Source organism: Eleutherodactylus coqui, chromosome 4 (genome assembly GCF_035609145.1).
Source record: "Eleutherodactylus coqui strain aEleCoq1 chromosome 4, aEleCoq1.hap1, whole genome shotgun sequence".
Taxonomy (NCBI): Eukaryota; Metazoa; Chordata; class Amphibia; order Anura; family Eleutherodactylidae; genus Eleutherodactylus; species Eleutherodactylus coqui.
In genome coordinates this window covers 179,691,866-179,707,153 of record NC_089840.1, presented here as the reverse complement: position 1 = coordinate 179,707,153, position 15,288 = coordinate 179,691,866, and the positions used below count along the sequence as shown (strand labels likewise).

At 46.5% G+C, this 15,288-nt stretch overlaps 1 protein-coding gene across 2 annotated transcripts in view; it reads right to left on the bottom strand.

The window, feature by feature from the left end:
• Positions 1-15,288, bottom strand: part of NRG3 (neuregulin 3) — a 930,270-nt gene that overhangs the window by 69,917 nt on the left and 845,065 nt on the right. For both annotated transcript variants that reach the window (XM_066600412.1, XM_066600413.1), the window contains exons 6-7: positions 13,957-14,083; positions 3,113-3,240 (exon numbers count right to left, since the gene is read on the bottom strand). In XM_066600412.1, coding sequence (XP_066456509.1) covers positions 3,113-3,240; positions 13,957-14,083 — 255 coding nt within the window. The remainder of the gene's footprint in view (positions 1-3,112; positions 3,241-13,956; positions 14,084-15,288) is intronic.

The following is a 15,288-nucleotide window of genomic DNA, read 5'->3' as shown; positions in this document are numbered from 1 at the left end:
AAAGGACAGAAAATTCTCTTTTTATAATCCCCTCCCTCCCTGTTTTGGCTTCAAAAACTGCATACAAAACCTGAACAGTGACAGCACCCTAAATGAACTAACTGATTTTGCCTCAAAGACATACATTGTAATATTTGACTGAGTAATCGATTGCCTGTAACTAATGAATACCAAGATATTTGTAACTACATTTCAATACTCAGATGTCATCAGTTCAAGACTTGCCAAAAAAGTACAGCACACTTATCCCAGCTGACTGTCAGCTAATATTGCATATAGGAATACAAACCCCGTATCTTTCTAAATACACTGCTATATACAGCAGTCTAAAACTACATGGATAATATGGCTTATATAATTGCTCTTTTGTTGTTTTTTTGAATTATTTTATTTTTATCAAAGTGATTTTTTTCAAACATAACAAAAAAGAACAAGTAAACTAAAGAGGAACATTTCCAGGGCTGGGTATACAATTTAAATTAGCATACATTGTTTATGTCAGATGTCCAAATGTTAAAGGCGGGACCTGTATATATCCTATTTGCGGGCCATGGTAGGTAAATCAGAGCCCCTCTAAAATTATGTCCAATGTACCCAGCGTGGGGTGCCCCTGGCTATCAATCTATCCACCAGACCCTCGAACCATGCCTAGGCAGGGTTTGAGGCCCTAAGTCTATCCATGCCGCCCATGAGGCTAACCAGGAAGGATTCTTGATGTATCTGTGGGAGTAAATTTCCTTTAGGTGAAATGTTTGATTGACCGACTTTATGACCTCTGAGGCTGAAGGAGCCCCAGTCGATTTCCAGAGTCTAGCGATCAAAATGCTAAATAATAGGAGAAGTGAGGACTGAGTAAAAGAGGGGACATCCTGTTATTGTTTAAAAAACAAAGGGCCAGTGCTGGCTCCGGGGACACAAATCGGCGCGTTACAGAGTAAATTAGATTAAAGAACGCATTCCAGAAGGAATGGATAACCAGGCACTACCACCACATGTGTAAGTACGTGCCCTTCACCCCATAGCCTTTCCAGCACATCTCAGAAACATCTCTATTCCTTCTAGCAAGCCTTGCCGGTGTCATGTATGAACGCAGAAATATTTTCTGCGAGGATTCCCAATGAGTAACACCGTGCGAGACTTTCTTACTCCAAGCGTATATTTAACTGTCTGTAAGATAAACTTAAAAGCATACAGTATGTATTAAATGATTCCAAAACTGGATGATCCTTGAAGTGTACAGATGTAGCAAATGTTAACTTGACATTTAATTATGATAGCTATGACAACTTTACAACACTAGAATGTTGTAAATTGAGTTATCACGATGTGCCAGTCATATTAATAATTGCTAAATCTGTAGCTCTATTACGATATTCTTTTTGAGTTTTGAAGCTTGATCTTTATATAGTAAGGTAATAACTAGAGATGAGCGAATCTACTCAGCCACGCCCCTTTTTCGCCCGAGCACCGCGATTTTTGAGTACTTCCGTACTCGGGCGAAAAGATTCGGGGGGCGCCGTGGGTGAGTGGGGGGTTGCAGCGGGGAGTGGGCGGGAGAGGAGGGAGAGAGAGAGGGCTCCCCCCCTGTTCCCCGCTGCTACCCCCCGCTCCGCCAAGACTCCCCCGGCGCCCCCCGAATCTTTTCACCTGAGTACGGAGGTGCTCGAAAATCGCGGTGCTCGATCGAGTAATTACTCAAAACGAGTATATTCGCTCATCTCTAGTAATAACATATAATTTGTAAGGACTTTTACCCACCAGCGTTTTTTTTTATGCTTCGATATCGCTGCGATTTTTTATGGGACTTTCTAATGTTAAAATCGCTAGTTTGTGCTATTGCGAATTTTGTGTGATGCAATTTTTACATTAGAAAGTCCCACTGAAAAAAACCGCAGCGATATTGCAGCGTTAAAAAAAAAACGCCAGTGGGTAAAAGCCCTAAGGGTGAAAAAATACAAGTTGCCTAATATTTTGTAATGTTGATTTAGGAAAAAGCCAAAAAAAAAAAAAACATGACACAAAAAAGAATTTATCTTATCTTAGGGGAAAAAATCCCTTCCTGACTCTAAATCTGGCAATGAGAATAGATCCCTAATCAACAACCCCTATGGAGTAATCAATGACTAATTAATTATTAACGTAATATTATTACATTCAAGAAAGGTGTTCAAACTCATTTCAATAACTTCCTGGCATCCAAACTCTAAATGAACCATGAAACAACAATAATTCCATAGTTTCATCGCTCTGACAGAACCTCCTTCTATATTGGGGCAGAAGCCTTTTTTCTACATATATCTTCTAACACATTATTTACTGCACTATACATTACAAATTATCATGAATTAAAGGAGATGTCCCACGCCGAAACGGGTTTTTTTTTTTTTAAACCCCCCCCCCGTTCGGCGCGAGACAACCCCGATGCAGGGGTTAAAAAAACCACCCGCACAGCGCTTACCTGAATCCCGGCGGTCCGGTGACTTCAATACTTACCGCTGAAGATGGCCGCCGGGATCCTCCGTCTTCGTGGACCGCAGCTCTTCTGTGCGGTCCACTGCCGATTCCAGCCTCCTGATTGGCTGGAATCGGCACGTGACGGGGCGGAGCTACACGGAGCCGCTCTCTGGCACGAGCGGCTCCATAGAAGACTGCTGAAGACCCGGACTGCGCAAGCGCGGCTAATTTGGCCATCGGAGGCCAAAAATTAGTCGGCTCCATGGGAACGAGGACGCTAGCAACGGAGCAGGTAAGTAAAAAACTTTTTATAACTTCTGTATGGCTCATAATTAATGCACAATGTATATTACAAAGTGCATTAATATGGCCATACAGAAGTGTATAGACCCACTTGCTGCCTCGGGACAACCCCTTTAACTTAGAAGAGCATAGAGAAGAGGAAAGCGTGCGGTTGGAGACCAAGCCAGTCAGTCTGATGGATATGCTAGGAATCAGCGTTCTGCAGTTTGCTATGTATGTCTTTGAAAAATGTTTATCAAAACAAATTTCAAAAATTATTTTTAGCCAAAATAAATGATTTAAAAAAAAAAAATTACTTAAATGGTATCTATAGCATTTAAGCACCTCAATTAGGTTAGCTGAACATGATCCTTACCTATGATGCTTTGTTGACTGACTCCCTCTGTCTGATACTGTGCTCTCTGAGAAAGGCAGTGTTTCTGAAAAACTGGATTCCATAACATTTTCTCTTATAGGCTCAGGATTGCGCTCAGAGTTTGAATACTGCAAGTGAATTAAAGTACATAAACAGTTTTATGTTTCTTTGATAACCATTTTAATCCATGAAATTGTAAGATTAAAAAAAAAAAAAATAGTCAAGATTAAATTACACCTTTCTGTAGCATTATGCTGGTCTCCAGTTCTCTCCAACAGTGAAAGTAAACATACACTATCAAATGACAATCTATTCATCGATTAAAAATAAAAAAAAGGAACATAAAAACATTCTAATTACATTGTCACTATGTTTCGATTATGTCAAATGTTTTTCACTTAAGGCCCATTTACACATAACGATTATCTCTCAAAGTTAGTTCAAATGACCAAAAATGAGCAATAATCATTACATGTAAACGCGAGCATCATGCACTTTTCATTTGAACTATGATTTTAAGGTGAACTTAAAATCCATTGTTCAGACACTGAGGAACAAGGTGTCTCTCAATAGACCACAAGCTCTTATCTCTACGGGAGTCGGCAAATAACACTGTAGTTCTCCAGCAACCCAGAGCAGAACAGTACAGCTGTTTGCACAGCTGGGCGTGGGATTAATCACATGCTGGGCTCTGCAAACAGTCCCTGGAGGCCCTTTTACATGCAAATGAAGATGACCATTAATGACCATTAACAGTTTATGCAAATAAATGTGAAAATCTTTTAATCGTTCAGTCATTTGAAAAATTAGCTTTGCATTTAAATGAGCCTTTAGCTTACCTGTGACACATCAGCATGATAAAGCAGGCAACTGTAGTGTTCTCTTTAAGAGTGATATTAAATGGAAACATATAAAGAACAGTAATCATCTCAATGTCTACTCCTAAGGCCACATTCAGATGGTTGTGTGCACTTGTACCTAAGATTCTTGTGTACTGCCCAATGTAGTGAACAGTTGACATTGTATGTCCTACTCTTGTCAATAATATGGACCACAATAGGACATACTGTGATTTTCTTTCATCCAGACCATTGGTGCATGTTAAAACCTAGACATATTAGTAGTCTCATAGGTTATAACATGTCCATTTGGTGTTCTTGAAATACACAAATGGCACACAGATGCAAGGTATGCCATTGTGAATGGGCAGTTTTACATACTTTGAGCAAATCAGTTTTACAAGTGATAGTCAACTAGATTGGCACTTGTTTAAAAGCCATCACGCAGGCCAATTCAGACTGCACAGAGACAAATGATCATACATACAATCGCTTGTCCACCTGCACATTGTCTTCATTAATGGCAAGTGGAAAGGCTAGAGAAAGTGCCAACCAATGTGAAGTGGCTGTTGTCTGTTTTGGTGTACTATGGGAATATACAGAGTTTTCATTATTTATACTTCTGGGTTGCCTGTGCAAGCCTTTTACATGCAACTCTACATTTTTTATCCAAGACATTCTGTATAAATAACCTAATGGGCCATTCAGTGTTATGAGTGGCATATCATAGGTTTTGGTAACACCCACATATTTCACTGGAGAAGAACACTGCATGTACAACCTCTAGGGATGGTAGTGGTCAAATATGCACCACCTGCTTTGGGATTCTCAGAATGTCCCAGTGTCTCATGGTCCGTGGGGGCTTATAACCCGAAGCATCCACCAATCCTGTGAATAAAGTCCTGCAGCACTGCCTTCCGCTTGAATAGAGCTATGTTGCATTTCCATGCACAACAGGATGCTGGGAATGCTGCTGTATAGGAAAAGACTATGAAGAAGACACGGCACTAAACTATTGCTGTGGCCCCTCCATTTTCAGGATCAGTGGAGCCTATAGATATTAAAGTAATGGAAGAAGATAATATGTCATTATTAGAGATGAGCGAACGTACTCGTCCGAGCTTGATACTCGTTCGAGTATTAGCGTGTTTGAGATGCTTGTTACTAGAGGCGAGCACCACGCGATGTTCGAGTTACTTTCACTTTCATCTCTGAGACGTTAGCGCGCTTTTCTGGCCAATAGAAAGACAGGGAAGGCATTACAACTTCCCCCTGCCACGTTCAAGCCCTATACCACCCCCCTGCAGTGAGTGGCTGGCGAGATCAAGTGTCACCCGAGTATATAAATCGGCCCCTCCCGCGGCTCGCCACAGATGCATTCTGACAGAGATCAGGGAAAGTGCTGCTGAAGCCGGAGCTGCTATAGGGAGAGCGTTAGGAGTGATTTTAGGCTTCAAGAACCCCAACGGTCCTTCTTAGGGCCACATCTGAGCGTGTGCAGTACTGTTGAGGCTGCTTTTTGCAGTGTTGCACATTTTTTTTTCTTCTATATCGGCCGTGCAGAGCATTGCATCCAGAGCATTGCGTCCTGCAGTAATTTTACATAGTCCACGGCCAGTAGTGGTGGTGAGGCAGGGACAGTGAAAGACATATCCAGTCTATGTACGCAGTGGGCTTTTCCAAAAAATTTGGGAAAAAAAATCTATTTGGGCTGCCTGTGACCATCCTGACTGTACTGCATCTCTGCTGGGGGTAGTTCTCCTAATTCATATGCAGCCAGCTAAGTGTTACAGCAGGCTTGCGCAAAATTCTTTTCTGCCTCTGCGTTGCCTCTTACATCACCGCTGTCATCCTGTCCAGAGTGAAACAGTCTGCAGTAATTTTACATAGTCCACGGCCAGTAGTGGTGGTGAGGCAGGGACAGTGAAAGACATATCCAGTCTATATACGCAGTGGGCTTTTCCAAAAAAATTTGGGAAAAAAAATCTATTTGGGCTGCCTGTGACCGTCCTGACTGTACTGCGTCTCTGCTGGGGGTAGTTGTCCTAATTCATACGCAGCCAGCTAAGTGTTACAGCAGGCTTGCGCAAAATTCTTTCCTGCCTCTGCTGTTCGTTCCGTAAGCGAAGTCAGCCTCCAACCACAGGCCAATAAGCGGCACATTTAATTACAGCGTTCTGTTTCTGCACTACTGGTAATACAGCATGCTGAGGGGTAGGGGTAGGCGTAGAGGACGTGGACGCGGGCGAGGACGCGGAGGCCCAAATCAGGGTGTGGGCACAGGCCGAGCTCCTGATCCAGGTGTATCGCAGCCGACTGCTGCGGGATTAGGAGAGAGGCACGTTTCTGGCATCCCCACATTCATCTCACAATTAATGGGTCCACGCGGTAGACCTTTATTAGAAAATGAGCAGTGTGAGCAGGTCCTGTCGTGGATGGCAGAAAGTGCATCCAGCAATCTATCGACCACCCAGAATTCTGCGCCGTCCACTGCTGCAACTCTGAATCCTCTGGCTGCTGCTCCTCCTTCCTCCCAGCCTCCTCACTCCATTACAATGACACATTCTGAGGAGCAGGCAGACTCCCAGGAACTGTTCTCGGGCCCCTACCCAGAATGGGCAGCAATGGTTCCGAATCCTCTCCCACTGGAAGAGTTTGACGTGACCGATGCCCATCCTTTGGAAAGTTCCCGGGGTCCGGGGGATGAGGCTGGGGACTTCCGGCAACTGTCTCAAGAGCTTTCAGTGGGTGAGGAGGACGATGACGATGAGACACAGTTGTCTATCACTCAGGTAGTAGTAATTGGAGTAAGTCCGAGGGAGGAGCGCACAGAGGATTCGGAGGAAGAGCAGCAGGACGATGAGGTGACTGACCCCACCTGGTTTGCTACGCCTACTGAGGACAGGTCTTCAGAGGGGGAGGCAAGTGCAGCAGCAGGGCAGGTTGGAAGAGCCAGTGCGGTGGCCAGGGGTAGAGGCAGGGCCAGACCGAAAAATCCACCAACTGTTTCCCAAAGCACCCCCTCGCACCATGCCACCCTGCAGAGGCTGAGGTGCTCAAAGGTCTGGCAGTTTTTCACTGAGAGTGCAGACGACCGACGAACAGTGGTGTGCAACCTCTGTCGCGCCAAGATCAGCTGGGGAGCCACTACCACCAGCCTCACCACCACCAGCATGCGCAGACATATGATGGCCAAGCACCCCACAAGGTGGGACGAAGGCCGTTCACCGCCTCCAGCTTGCACCGCTGCCTCTCCCCCTGTGCCCCAACCTGCCACTGAGATCCAACCCCCCTCTCAGGACACAGGCACTACCGTCTCCTGGCCTGCACCCACACCCTCACCTCCGCTGTCCTCGGCCCCATCCACCAATGCCTCTCAGCGCACTGTCCAGCCGTCGCTACTGCAAGTGTTGGAGCGCAAGTACGCCGCCACGCACCCGCACGCTGCCGTATAGGGTTGTGGAAACGGAGGCTTTCAAAGGTATGATGGCGGCGGCGGCCCCGCGCTGCTCAGTTCCCAGTCACCAGTACTTTTCCCGATGTGCCGTCCCAGCCCTGCACGACCACGTCTCCCGCAACATTGTACGCGTCATCACCAACGCGGTTACTGCCAAGGTCCACTTAACAACGGACACATGGACAAGCACAGGCGGGCAGGGACACTACATCTCCCTGACGGCACATTGGGTGAATTTAGTGGAGGCTGGGACAGAGTCAGAGCCTGGGACCGCTCACGTCCTACCCACCCCCAGAATTGCGGGCCCCAGCTCGGTGGTGGTATCTGCAGCGGTGTATGCTTCCTCCACTAAACCACCCTCCTCCTCCTATGCAACCTCTGTCTCGCAATCAAGATGTGTCAGCAGCAGCACGTCGCCAGCAGTCAGTGTCGCGCGGCACGGCAGCACAGCGGTAGGCAAGCGTCAGCAGGCCGTGCTGAAACTACTCAGCTTAGGAGAGAAGAGGCACACGGCCCACGAACTGCTGCAGGGTCTGACAGAGCAGACCGACCGCTGGCTTGCGCCACTGAGTCTCCAACCGGGCATGGTCGTGTGTGACAACGGCCGTAACCTGGTCGTGGCTCTGCAGCTCGGCAGCCTCACGCACGTGCCATGCCTGGCCCACGTCTTTAATTTGGTGGTTCAGCACTTTCTGAAATGCTACCCACGCTTGTCAGACCTGCTCGGAAAGGTGCGCCGGCTCTGCGCACATTTCCCCAAGTCCAAGACGGACGCTGCCACCCTGCGCACCCTGCAACATCGGTTTCATCTGCCAGTGCACCGACTGCTGTGCAACGTGCCCACACGGTGGAACTCTACGCTCCACATGTTGGCCAGGCTCTATGAGCAGCGTAGAGCTATAGTGGAATACCAACTCCAACATGGGCGGCGCAGTGGGAGTCAACCTCCTCAATTCTTTACAGAAGAGTGGGCCTGGTTGGCAGACATCTGCCAGGTCCTTGGAAACTTTGAGGAGTCTACCCAGATGGTGAGCGGCGATGCTGCAATCATTAGCGTCACCATTCATCTGCTATGCCTCTGGAGAACTTTGCTGCAAAGCATAAAGGCAGCTGCTTTGCACTCAGAAACAGAGGCGGGGGAAGACAGTATGTCGCTGGATAGTCAGAGCACCCTCCTGTCTATATCTCAGCGCGTTGAGGAGGAGGAGGAAGAGGAGGGGGAGGAGGATGAGGAGGAGGGGGAAGAGACTGCTTGGCCCACTGCTGAGGGTACCCATGCTGCTTGCCTGTCATCCTTTCAGCGTGTATGGCCTGAGGAGGAGGATCCTGAAAGTGATCTTCCTAGTGAGGACAGCCATGTGTTGCGTACAGGTACCCTGGCACACATGGCTGACTTCATGTTAGGATGCCTTTCTCGTGACCCTCGCGTTACATGGATTACTGGGTGTACACACTGCTCGACCCACGGTATAAGGAGAACCTTTCCACTCTCATAACCGAACAGGAAAGGGGTTCGAGAGTGATGCTATACCACAGGACCCTGGCGGACAAACTGATGGTAAAATTCCCATCCGACAGCGCTAGTGGCCGAAGGCGCAGTTCCGAGGGCCATGTAGCAGGGGAGGCGCGGAGATCAGGCAGCATGTACCGCACAGGCAGGGGAACACTCTCTAAGGCCTTTGACAGCTTACTGGCTCCCCAGCAAGACTGTGTCTCCGCTCCCCAGTCAAGGCTGAGTCGGTGGGAGCACTGTAAAAGGATGGTGAGTGAGTACGCAGCCGATCGCACGACCGTCCTCCGTGACGCCTCTGCCCCCTACAACTACTGGGTGTCGAAGCTGGACACGTGGCCTGAACTCGCGCTGTATGCCCTGGAGGTGCTTGCTTGTCCTGCGGCTAGCGTCTTGTCAGAGAGGGTGTTTAGTGCGGCTGGGGGAATCATCACAGATAAGCGTACCCGCCTGTCAACCGACAGTGCCGACAAGCTTACACTCATCAAGATGAACAAAGCCTGGATTTCCCCAGACATCTCTTCTCCACCAGCGGACAGCAGCGATACCTAAACAATACGTAGGAAGCATTGTTCTCTATCACCATCAAAAACGTGGACCTTTTAGCTTCATCAATCTGTGTATAATATTCATCCTACTCCTCCTGCTCCTCCTCCTGAAACCTGACGTAATCACGCCGAACGGGCAATTTTTCTTAGGCCCACAAGGCTTAGTCATATAATTTTTGTAAACAATTTTTATACGTGTCAATGCTCATTAAAGCGTTGAAACTTGCACCTGAACCAATTTTTATTTGAACTGGGCTGCCTCCAGGCCTAGTTACAAATTAAGCCACATTAACCAAAGCTATTAATGGGTTTCACCTGTCCTCTTGGTTGGGCATGGGCAATTTTTCTGACGTACATTAGTACTGTTGGTACACCAATTTTTTGGGGCCCTCGCCTACAGTGTAATCCAATTAATTTTTTGCCCACCTGCATTAAAGCTGACGTTACCTCAGCTTTGCTGGGCACTGCAATGGGATATATTTATGTACCGTCGGTGGGTTCCTGGCACCCACCCATGCTGTCGGTCCATACGGAGTTGTAACTGCATGTGTCCACTTCTAAAGAACCCCAGTCTGACTGGGGCATGCAGTGTGGGCCGAAGCCCACCTGCATTAAACATGACATTACCTCAGCTGTGATGGTCACTGCAATGGGATATATTTATGTACCGTCGGTGGGTTCCAGGGAGCCACCCATGCTGTCGGTCCACACGGAGTTGAAACTGCATGTGTCCACTTCTAAAGAACCCCAGTCTGACTGGGGCATGCAGTGTGGGCCGAAGCCCACCTGCATTAAACATGACATTACCTCAGCTGTGATGGGCAATGCAATGGGATATATTTATGTACCGCCGGTGGCTTCCTAGCACCCACCCATGCTGTCGGTCCACACGGAGTTGTAACTGCATGTGTCCACTTCTAAAGAACCCCAGTCTGACTGGGGCATGCAGTGTGGGCCGAAGCCCACCTGCATTAAACATGACATTACCTCAGCTGTGATGGGCAATGCAATGGGATATATTTATGTACCGCCGGTGGCTTCCTGGCACCCACCCATGATGTCGGTCCACACGGAGTTGTAACTGCATGTGTCCACTTCTAAAGAACCCCAGTCTGACTGGGGCATGCAGTGTGGGCCGAAGCCCACCTGCATTAAACATGACATTACCTCAGCTGTGCTGGGCACTGCAATGGGATATATTTATGTACCGTCGGTGGGTTCCAGGGAGCCACCCATGCTGTCGGTCCACACGGAGTTGTAACTGCATGTGTCCACTTCTAAAGAACCCCAGTCTGACTGGGGCATGCAGTGTGGGCCGAGACCCACCTGCATTAAACATGACATTACCTCAGCTGTGCTGGGCACTGCAATGGGATATATTTATGTACCGTTGGTGGGTTCCAGGGAGCCACCCATGCTGTGGGTCCACAGGGACTTCACAATAGAGAGTTGTACCTGCCTGTGTCTATGAATTAAAAACCCCGGTCAGATTGGGGCATGCAGCGTGGGCCGAAGCCCACCTGCATTTAATCTGGCGTTAGCTCTGCTGTCCAGGGCACTGCAATGGGATACATTTATGTACAGCCGGTGGGTTCCAGGGAGCCACCCATGCTGTGGGTGCACACTGAATTCCCATTGCGGAGTTGTACCTGCCTGTGACTATTTATAAAAAAACGCTGTCTGACTGGGGCATGCAGACACCTTGACAGAATGAATAGTGTGTGGCACATAGGTTCCCCATTGCTATGCCCACGTGTGCAGCTCCTGATGGCGGTGGCACAGGATTATATTTCTCATTGCTTCTGTACAGCATTGTGGGCTATCGTCCCGCCCCTTTTAAAGAGGGTCGGTGCCTAGCCGTGCCAACCCTCTGCAGTGTGTGCCTGCAGTTCCTCCTCATGGCAGACGCACTTATAAATAGACATGAGGGTGGTGTGGCATGAGGGCAGCTGAAGGCTGCGCAGGGACACTTTGGTGTGCGCTGTTGACACTGGGTCGTGCGGGGGGGCAGCATGTAACCCAGGAGAAGTGGCAGCGGAGTGTCATGCAGGCAGTGATTGTGCTTTGTTGGAGGTAGTGTGGTGCTTAGCTAATGTATGCATTGCTAATGAGGGCTTTTCAGAAGTAAAAATTGTTGGGAGGGGGGGGCACTCTTGCCGCTATTGTGGCTTAATAGTGGGACCTGGGAACTTGAGATGCAGCTCAACATGTAGCCCCTCGCCTGCCCTATCCGTTGCTGTGTCGTTCCCATCACTTTCTTGAATTGCCCAGATTTTCACAAATGGAAACCTTAGCGAGCATCGGCGATATACAAAAATGCTCGGGTCGCCCATAGACTTCAATGGGGTTCGTTAGTCGAAACGAACCCTCGAGCATCGCGAAAATTTCGTCCCGAGTAACGAGCACCCGAGCATTTTGATGCTCGCTCATCTCTAGTCATTATAAATTACCTTGTAAAGGTTTTCTAACCCTATGCTACAGCAGAAAAGCTGTATCCACAGTGGATCTACCAAAAATATGCAACAGCAAAAATATGCAGTGGCAAAATATGTTGCACTTTTTGTCATAAATTTTGTGTGGGAAATGTTAGGAATGTTCCGTATATATATTCTTTTGCATTACAAAAGATAAAATCAGCTGTGAGGCCTCGGTCAGACGGGCGATTTTTGGTGCGATCTGCGCATGCGATCGCCGTTTTTATAGAACCATTGCTTTGCAATGGTATCGGACACATGAGCGCTTTTTATGAGCTTGTCCGATTTATTATAGAACAGAAATCGCAGATCGCGCCTATCTGCGATCTGCAATTCCTGTTCTTCTCTATATGCGCTCAATGGGGCCGGCAGCCGCAGCGCCGACCCCATTGAGAACATATGCTAGACAAATCATTCTCCTCTGCCACAGCTGTAACAGCTGTGGCAGAGAAGAATGATGTTTGCCCATTGAATTCAATGGAGCCAGCAATACAGCCGGCTCCATTGAAAGCAATGGGCTGCGGGCGATCTCAGGATGAATTTTCGGGAAGGGCTTAAAAATATAAGCTCTTCCCTGAAAATCATCCAAAACTGTGTAAAAAGTAAAAAAAAATATATACTCACCTTGTCCCGGCAGACGGAGCTCAGCCGCGGCCGGCAGTTCTCCTGAACTGCTGTGAGTAGTATTCAGCAGCCCGGGATTTAAAATCCCCGCCTGCTGAATGAGCTGCCTCTGATTGGTCACAGCCCTCACCAATCAGAGGCAGCTCTCACTCACCCATTCATGAATTCATGAATGTGTGAGTGAGTGCTGCCTCTGATTGGCTCAGTGCAGGGACCAATCAGGGGCAGCTCTCAGCTGAATGACAGCTGAGAGCTGCCCCTGATTGGTCCCTGCGCTGAGCCAATCAGAGGCAGCTCATTCAGCAGGCGGGGATTTTAAATCCCCGGCTGCTGAATACTACTCACAGCAGTTCAGGACAACTGCCGGCCGGCCGCGGCTGAACTCCGTCTGCCGGGACAAGGTGAGTATATATTTTTTTTTACTTTTTACACAGTTTTGGATGATTTTCAGGGAAGGGTTTATATTTTTAAGCCCTTCCCGAAAATTAATCCTGAGATCGCCCGCAGCCCATTGCTTTAAATGCAGCCGGCTGTATTGCCGGCTCCATTGAATTCAATGCGCTGGACAGCGCTGCACTGGTCCGGCCCATTTCTAATGAAACGCGGCTAGGAGCAGATTTTTTGGCCGATTTTTCAGCCCCGGTCATGGGATTTGCGGATGTGCATCCGTCATGCGATCCGCAAATCGCGGGAAAAAACGCCCGTGTGATCGAGGCCTGAAAATGTAAAATTTGTACTGCATGCAAAGCTCTACATAGATTCCTTTTTTGCAGTGGGTGGATAAGATTTGTTTAAATCTTATCCACTTAAATGCTTCTGTTGAAGCTGCAAATTTTCTGCACAGAAAATCAGCCACAGACCAGCCCTGTGACATTACTCTTAAAAGTGCTTTCTATGTATGTTTTTAGCTTAAAACAATATTCCAGACTGTTAATCTGGTTAGCATTAGAGATAAGCGAGCGTACTCGCTAAGGCAAACTACTTGAGCGAGTGGTGCCTTATGCGAGTACCTGCCCACTCGTCTCTAAAGATTCCGGCGGGGGGGTGGGGAGCGGCGGGGGAGAGCGGGGAGGAATCGGGGGGAGATCTCTCTCACTCTCCCCCCCCCCCCTCCTCCCTGCTCACTCCCACAACTCACAACTCTTCCCCGCCGGGACCTGAATCTTTAGAGACGAGCGGGCAGGTACTCGCATAAGGCACTACTCGCTCGAGTAGTTTGCCTTAGCGAGTATGCTCGTTCATCTCTAGTTAGCATCTGATTCAGAATTAATGGAATTTCTTTATAATTTTTCTTTGGGGACATAAATGTGCTCATATTTGTTCAAATGTGCAATTTTTTGTTTTTGGCCAGGTATTTACTATATTGGTTTACAGGAAACTGCAGACACTTACGCTATGTAGTTGAACTCTGCTTTCTCCAAAGTTCTTTGCTTTTGATAACAAACTAGAAGCGTGGATACTATAGTTATTCCCATTCTGTACGTCTTTCAACTGCTCTTGAATTACTTTTGTTTGCCTCCTAAACATAAAAGAGAAGGAAATGATGTAAGTTTTCATAAACACACATTATATACACACACACATACACTGTATATGTACATAGACATACACAGAAAGAGAGTATATGCAACATAACAGAATGTTACAACAAATACGTACCTCCTGCAGTATTGCTTGATACAAAACTAAACATTGCTACATTACAAGCATCTTGTGTCAGTACATCAAAAAACTAAAAGATTCCGTAATGGAATTTTTTTGGGCCACCTAACAGTATGAAGATGTGTGTAGAAAAAAGGACATAACTTGAGTTTTTAGTGCACTTATTTAGTAAATTTAGTGTGTTTAATTTATACAGTGTATAATATAACTAGCCACTCCATTAAATACATGACACCATTTTGATAAATTCGGTGCCCAATAAGACCCTGTATGACCAGTTGTATCTTTTTATAGGCAAACAACCAGACATCTTTCTGAAGGTATCTTATTTGCTATTCATTCTGTATCATAATTCAACTATTGCAACAACTAATAAATGAATTAGCTTATTATACAACACATGTGAAGAAGATGAAAAAGTAACCAAGTTTTATGCATCACTACTTCATGATCCACATTTGGTTCTTGGGTCCTTTAACCGTTACAGAAATATTTTTCTCTGTATCTGAAAGTATTTCCAAAGCAATGATTTTTTTTTCCACTAATGTATTTTCATGATGGCCTGCTGTATGTGTCATTTACAGTACAGTGATATAAGGTATATATCCATGAAAATTAACTTTCATTTATGTTTTATTTTGAGATGTCATTTTATTGTTTCTTTTTAAGTCTTTCATAGCGCAGTATAACTGACATGTTAAATCTATTCAACGTGACATTATGATTGTAGCAATTATCAAATATGTATATTTTTATGCTTTATAACTTTTATTGAACAAAAATAGTTTAAGAGATAAAATGGGTTATTCTTTTTAGCTATTTATTTATTCATTCATTCAACGTTTTTAGAAAACTTAATTAAACTTTTATGTTTACTGGACATTTGCTGGTAATTTTTATTTTCATGCTTGGTTCACATGGAGCGAAATTTACAGTAGCAGTAAAGTGGACGAGACTTTGAAAATCTCGTCCACATGCTGCAGAAATAACCTGCACAAAACGCAACAGAAAGTTCCTTGTGATGTGGAATTCAAATCCGTGACATGGCAACTGTATCACCGT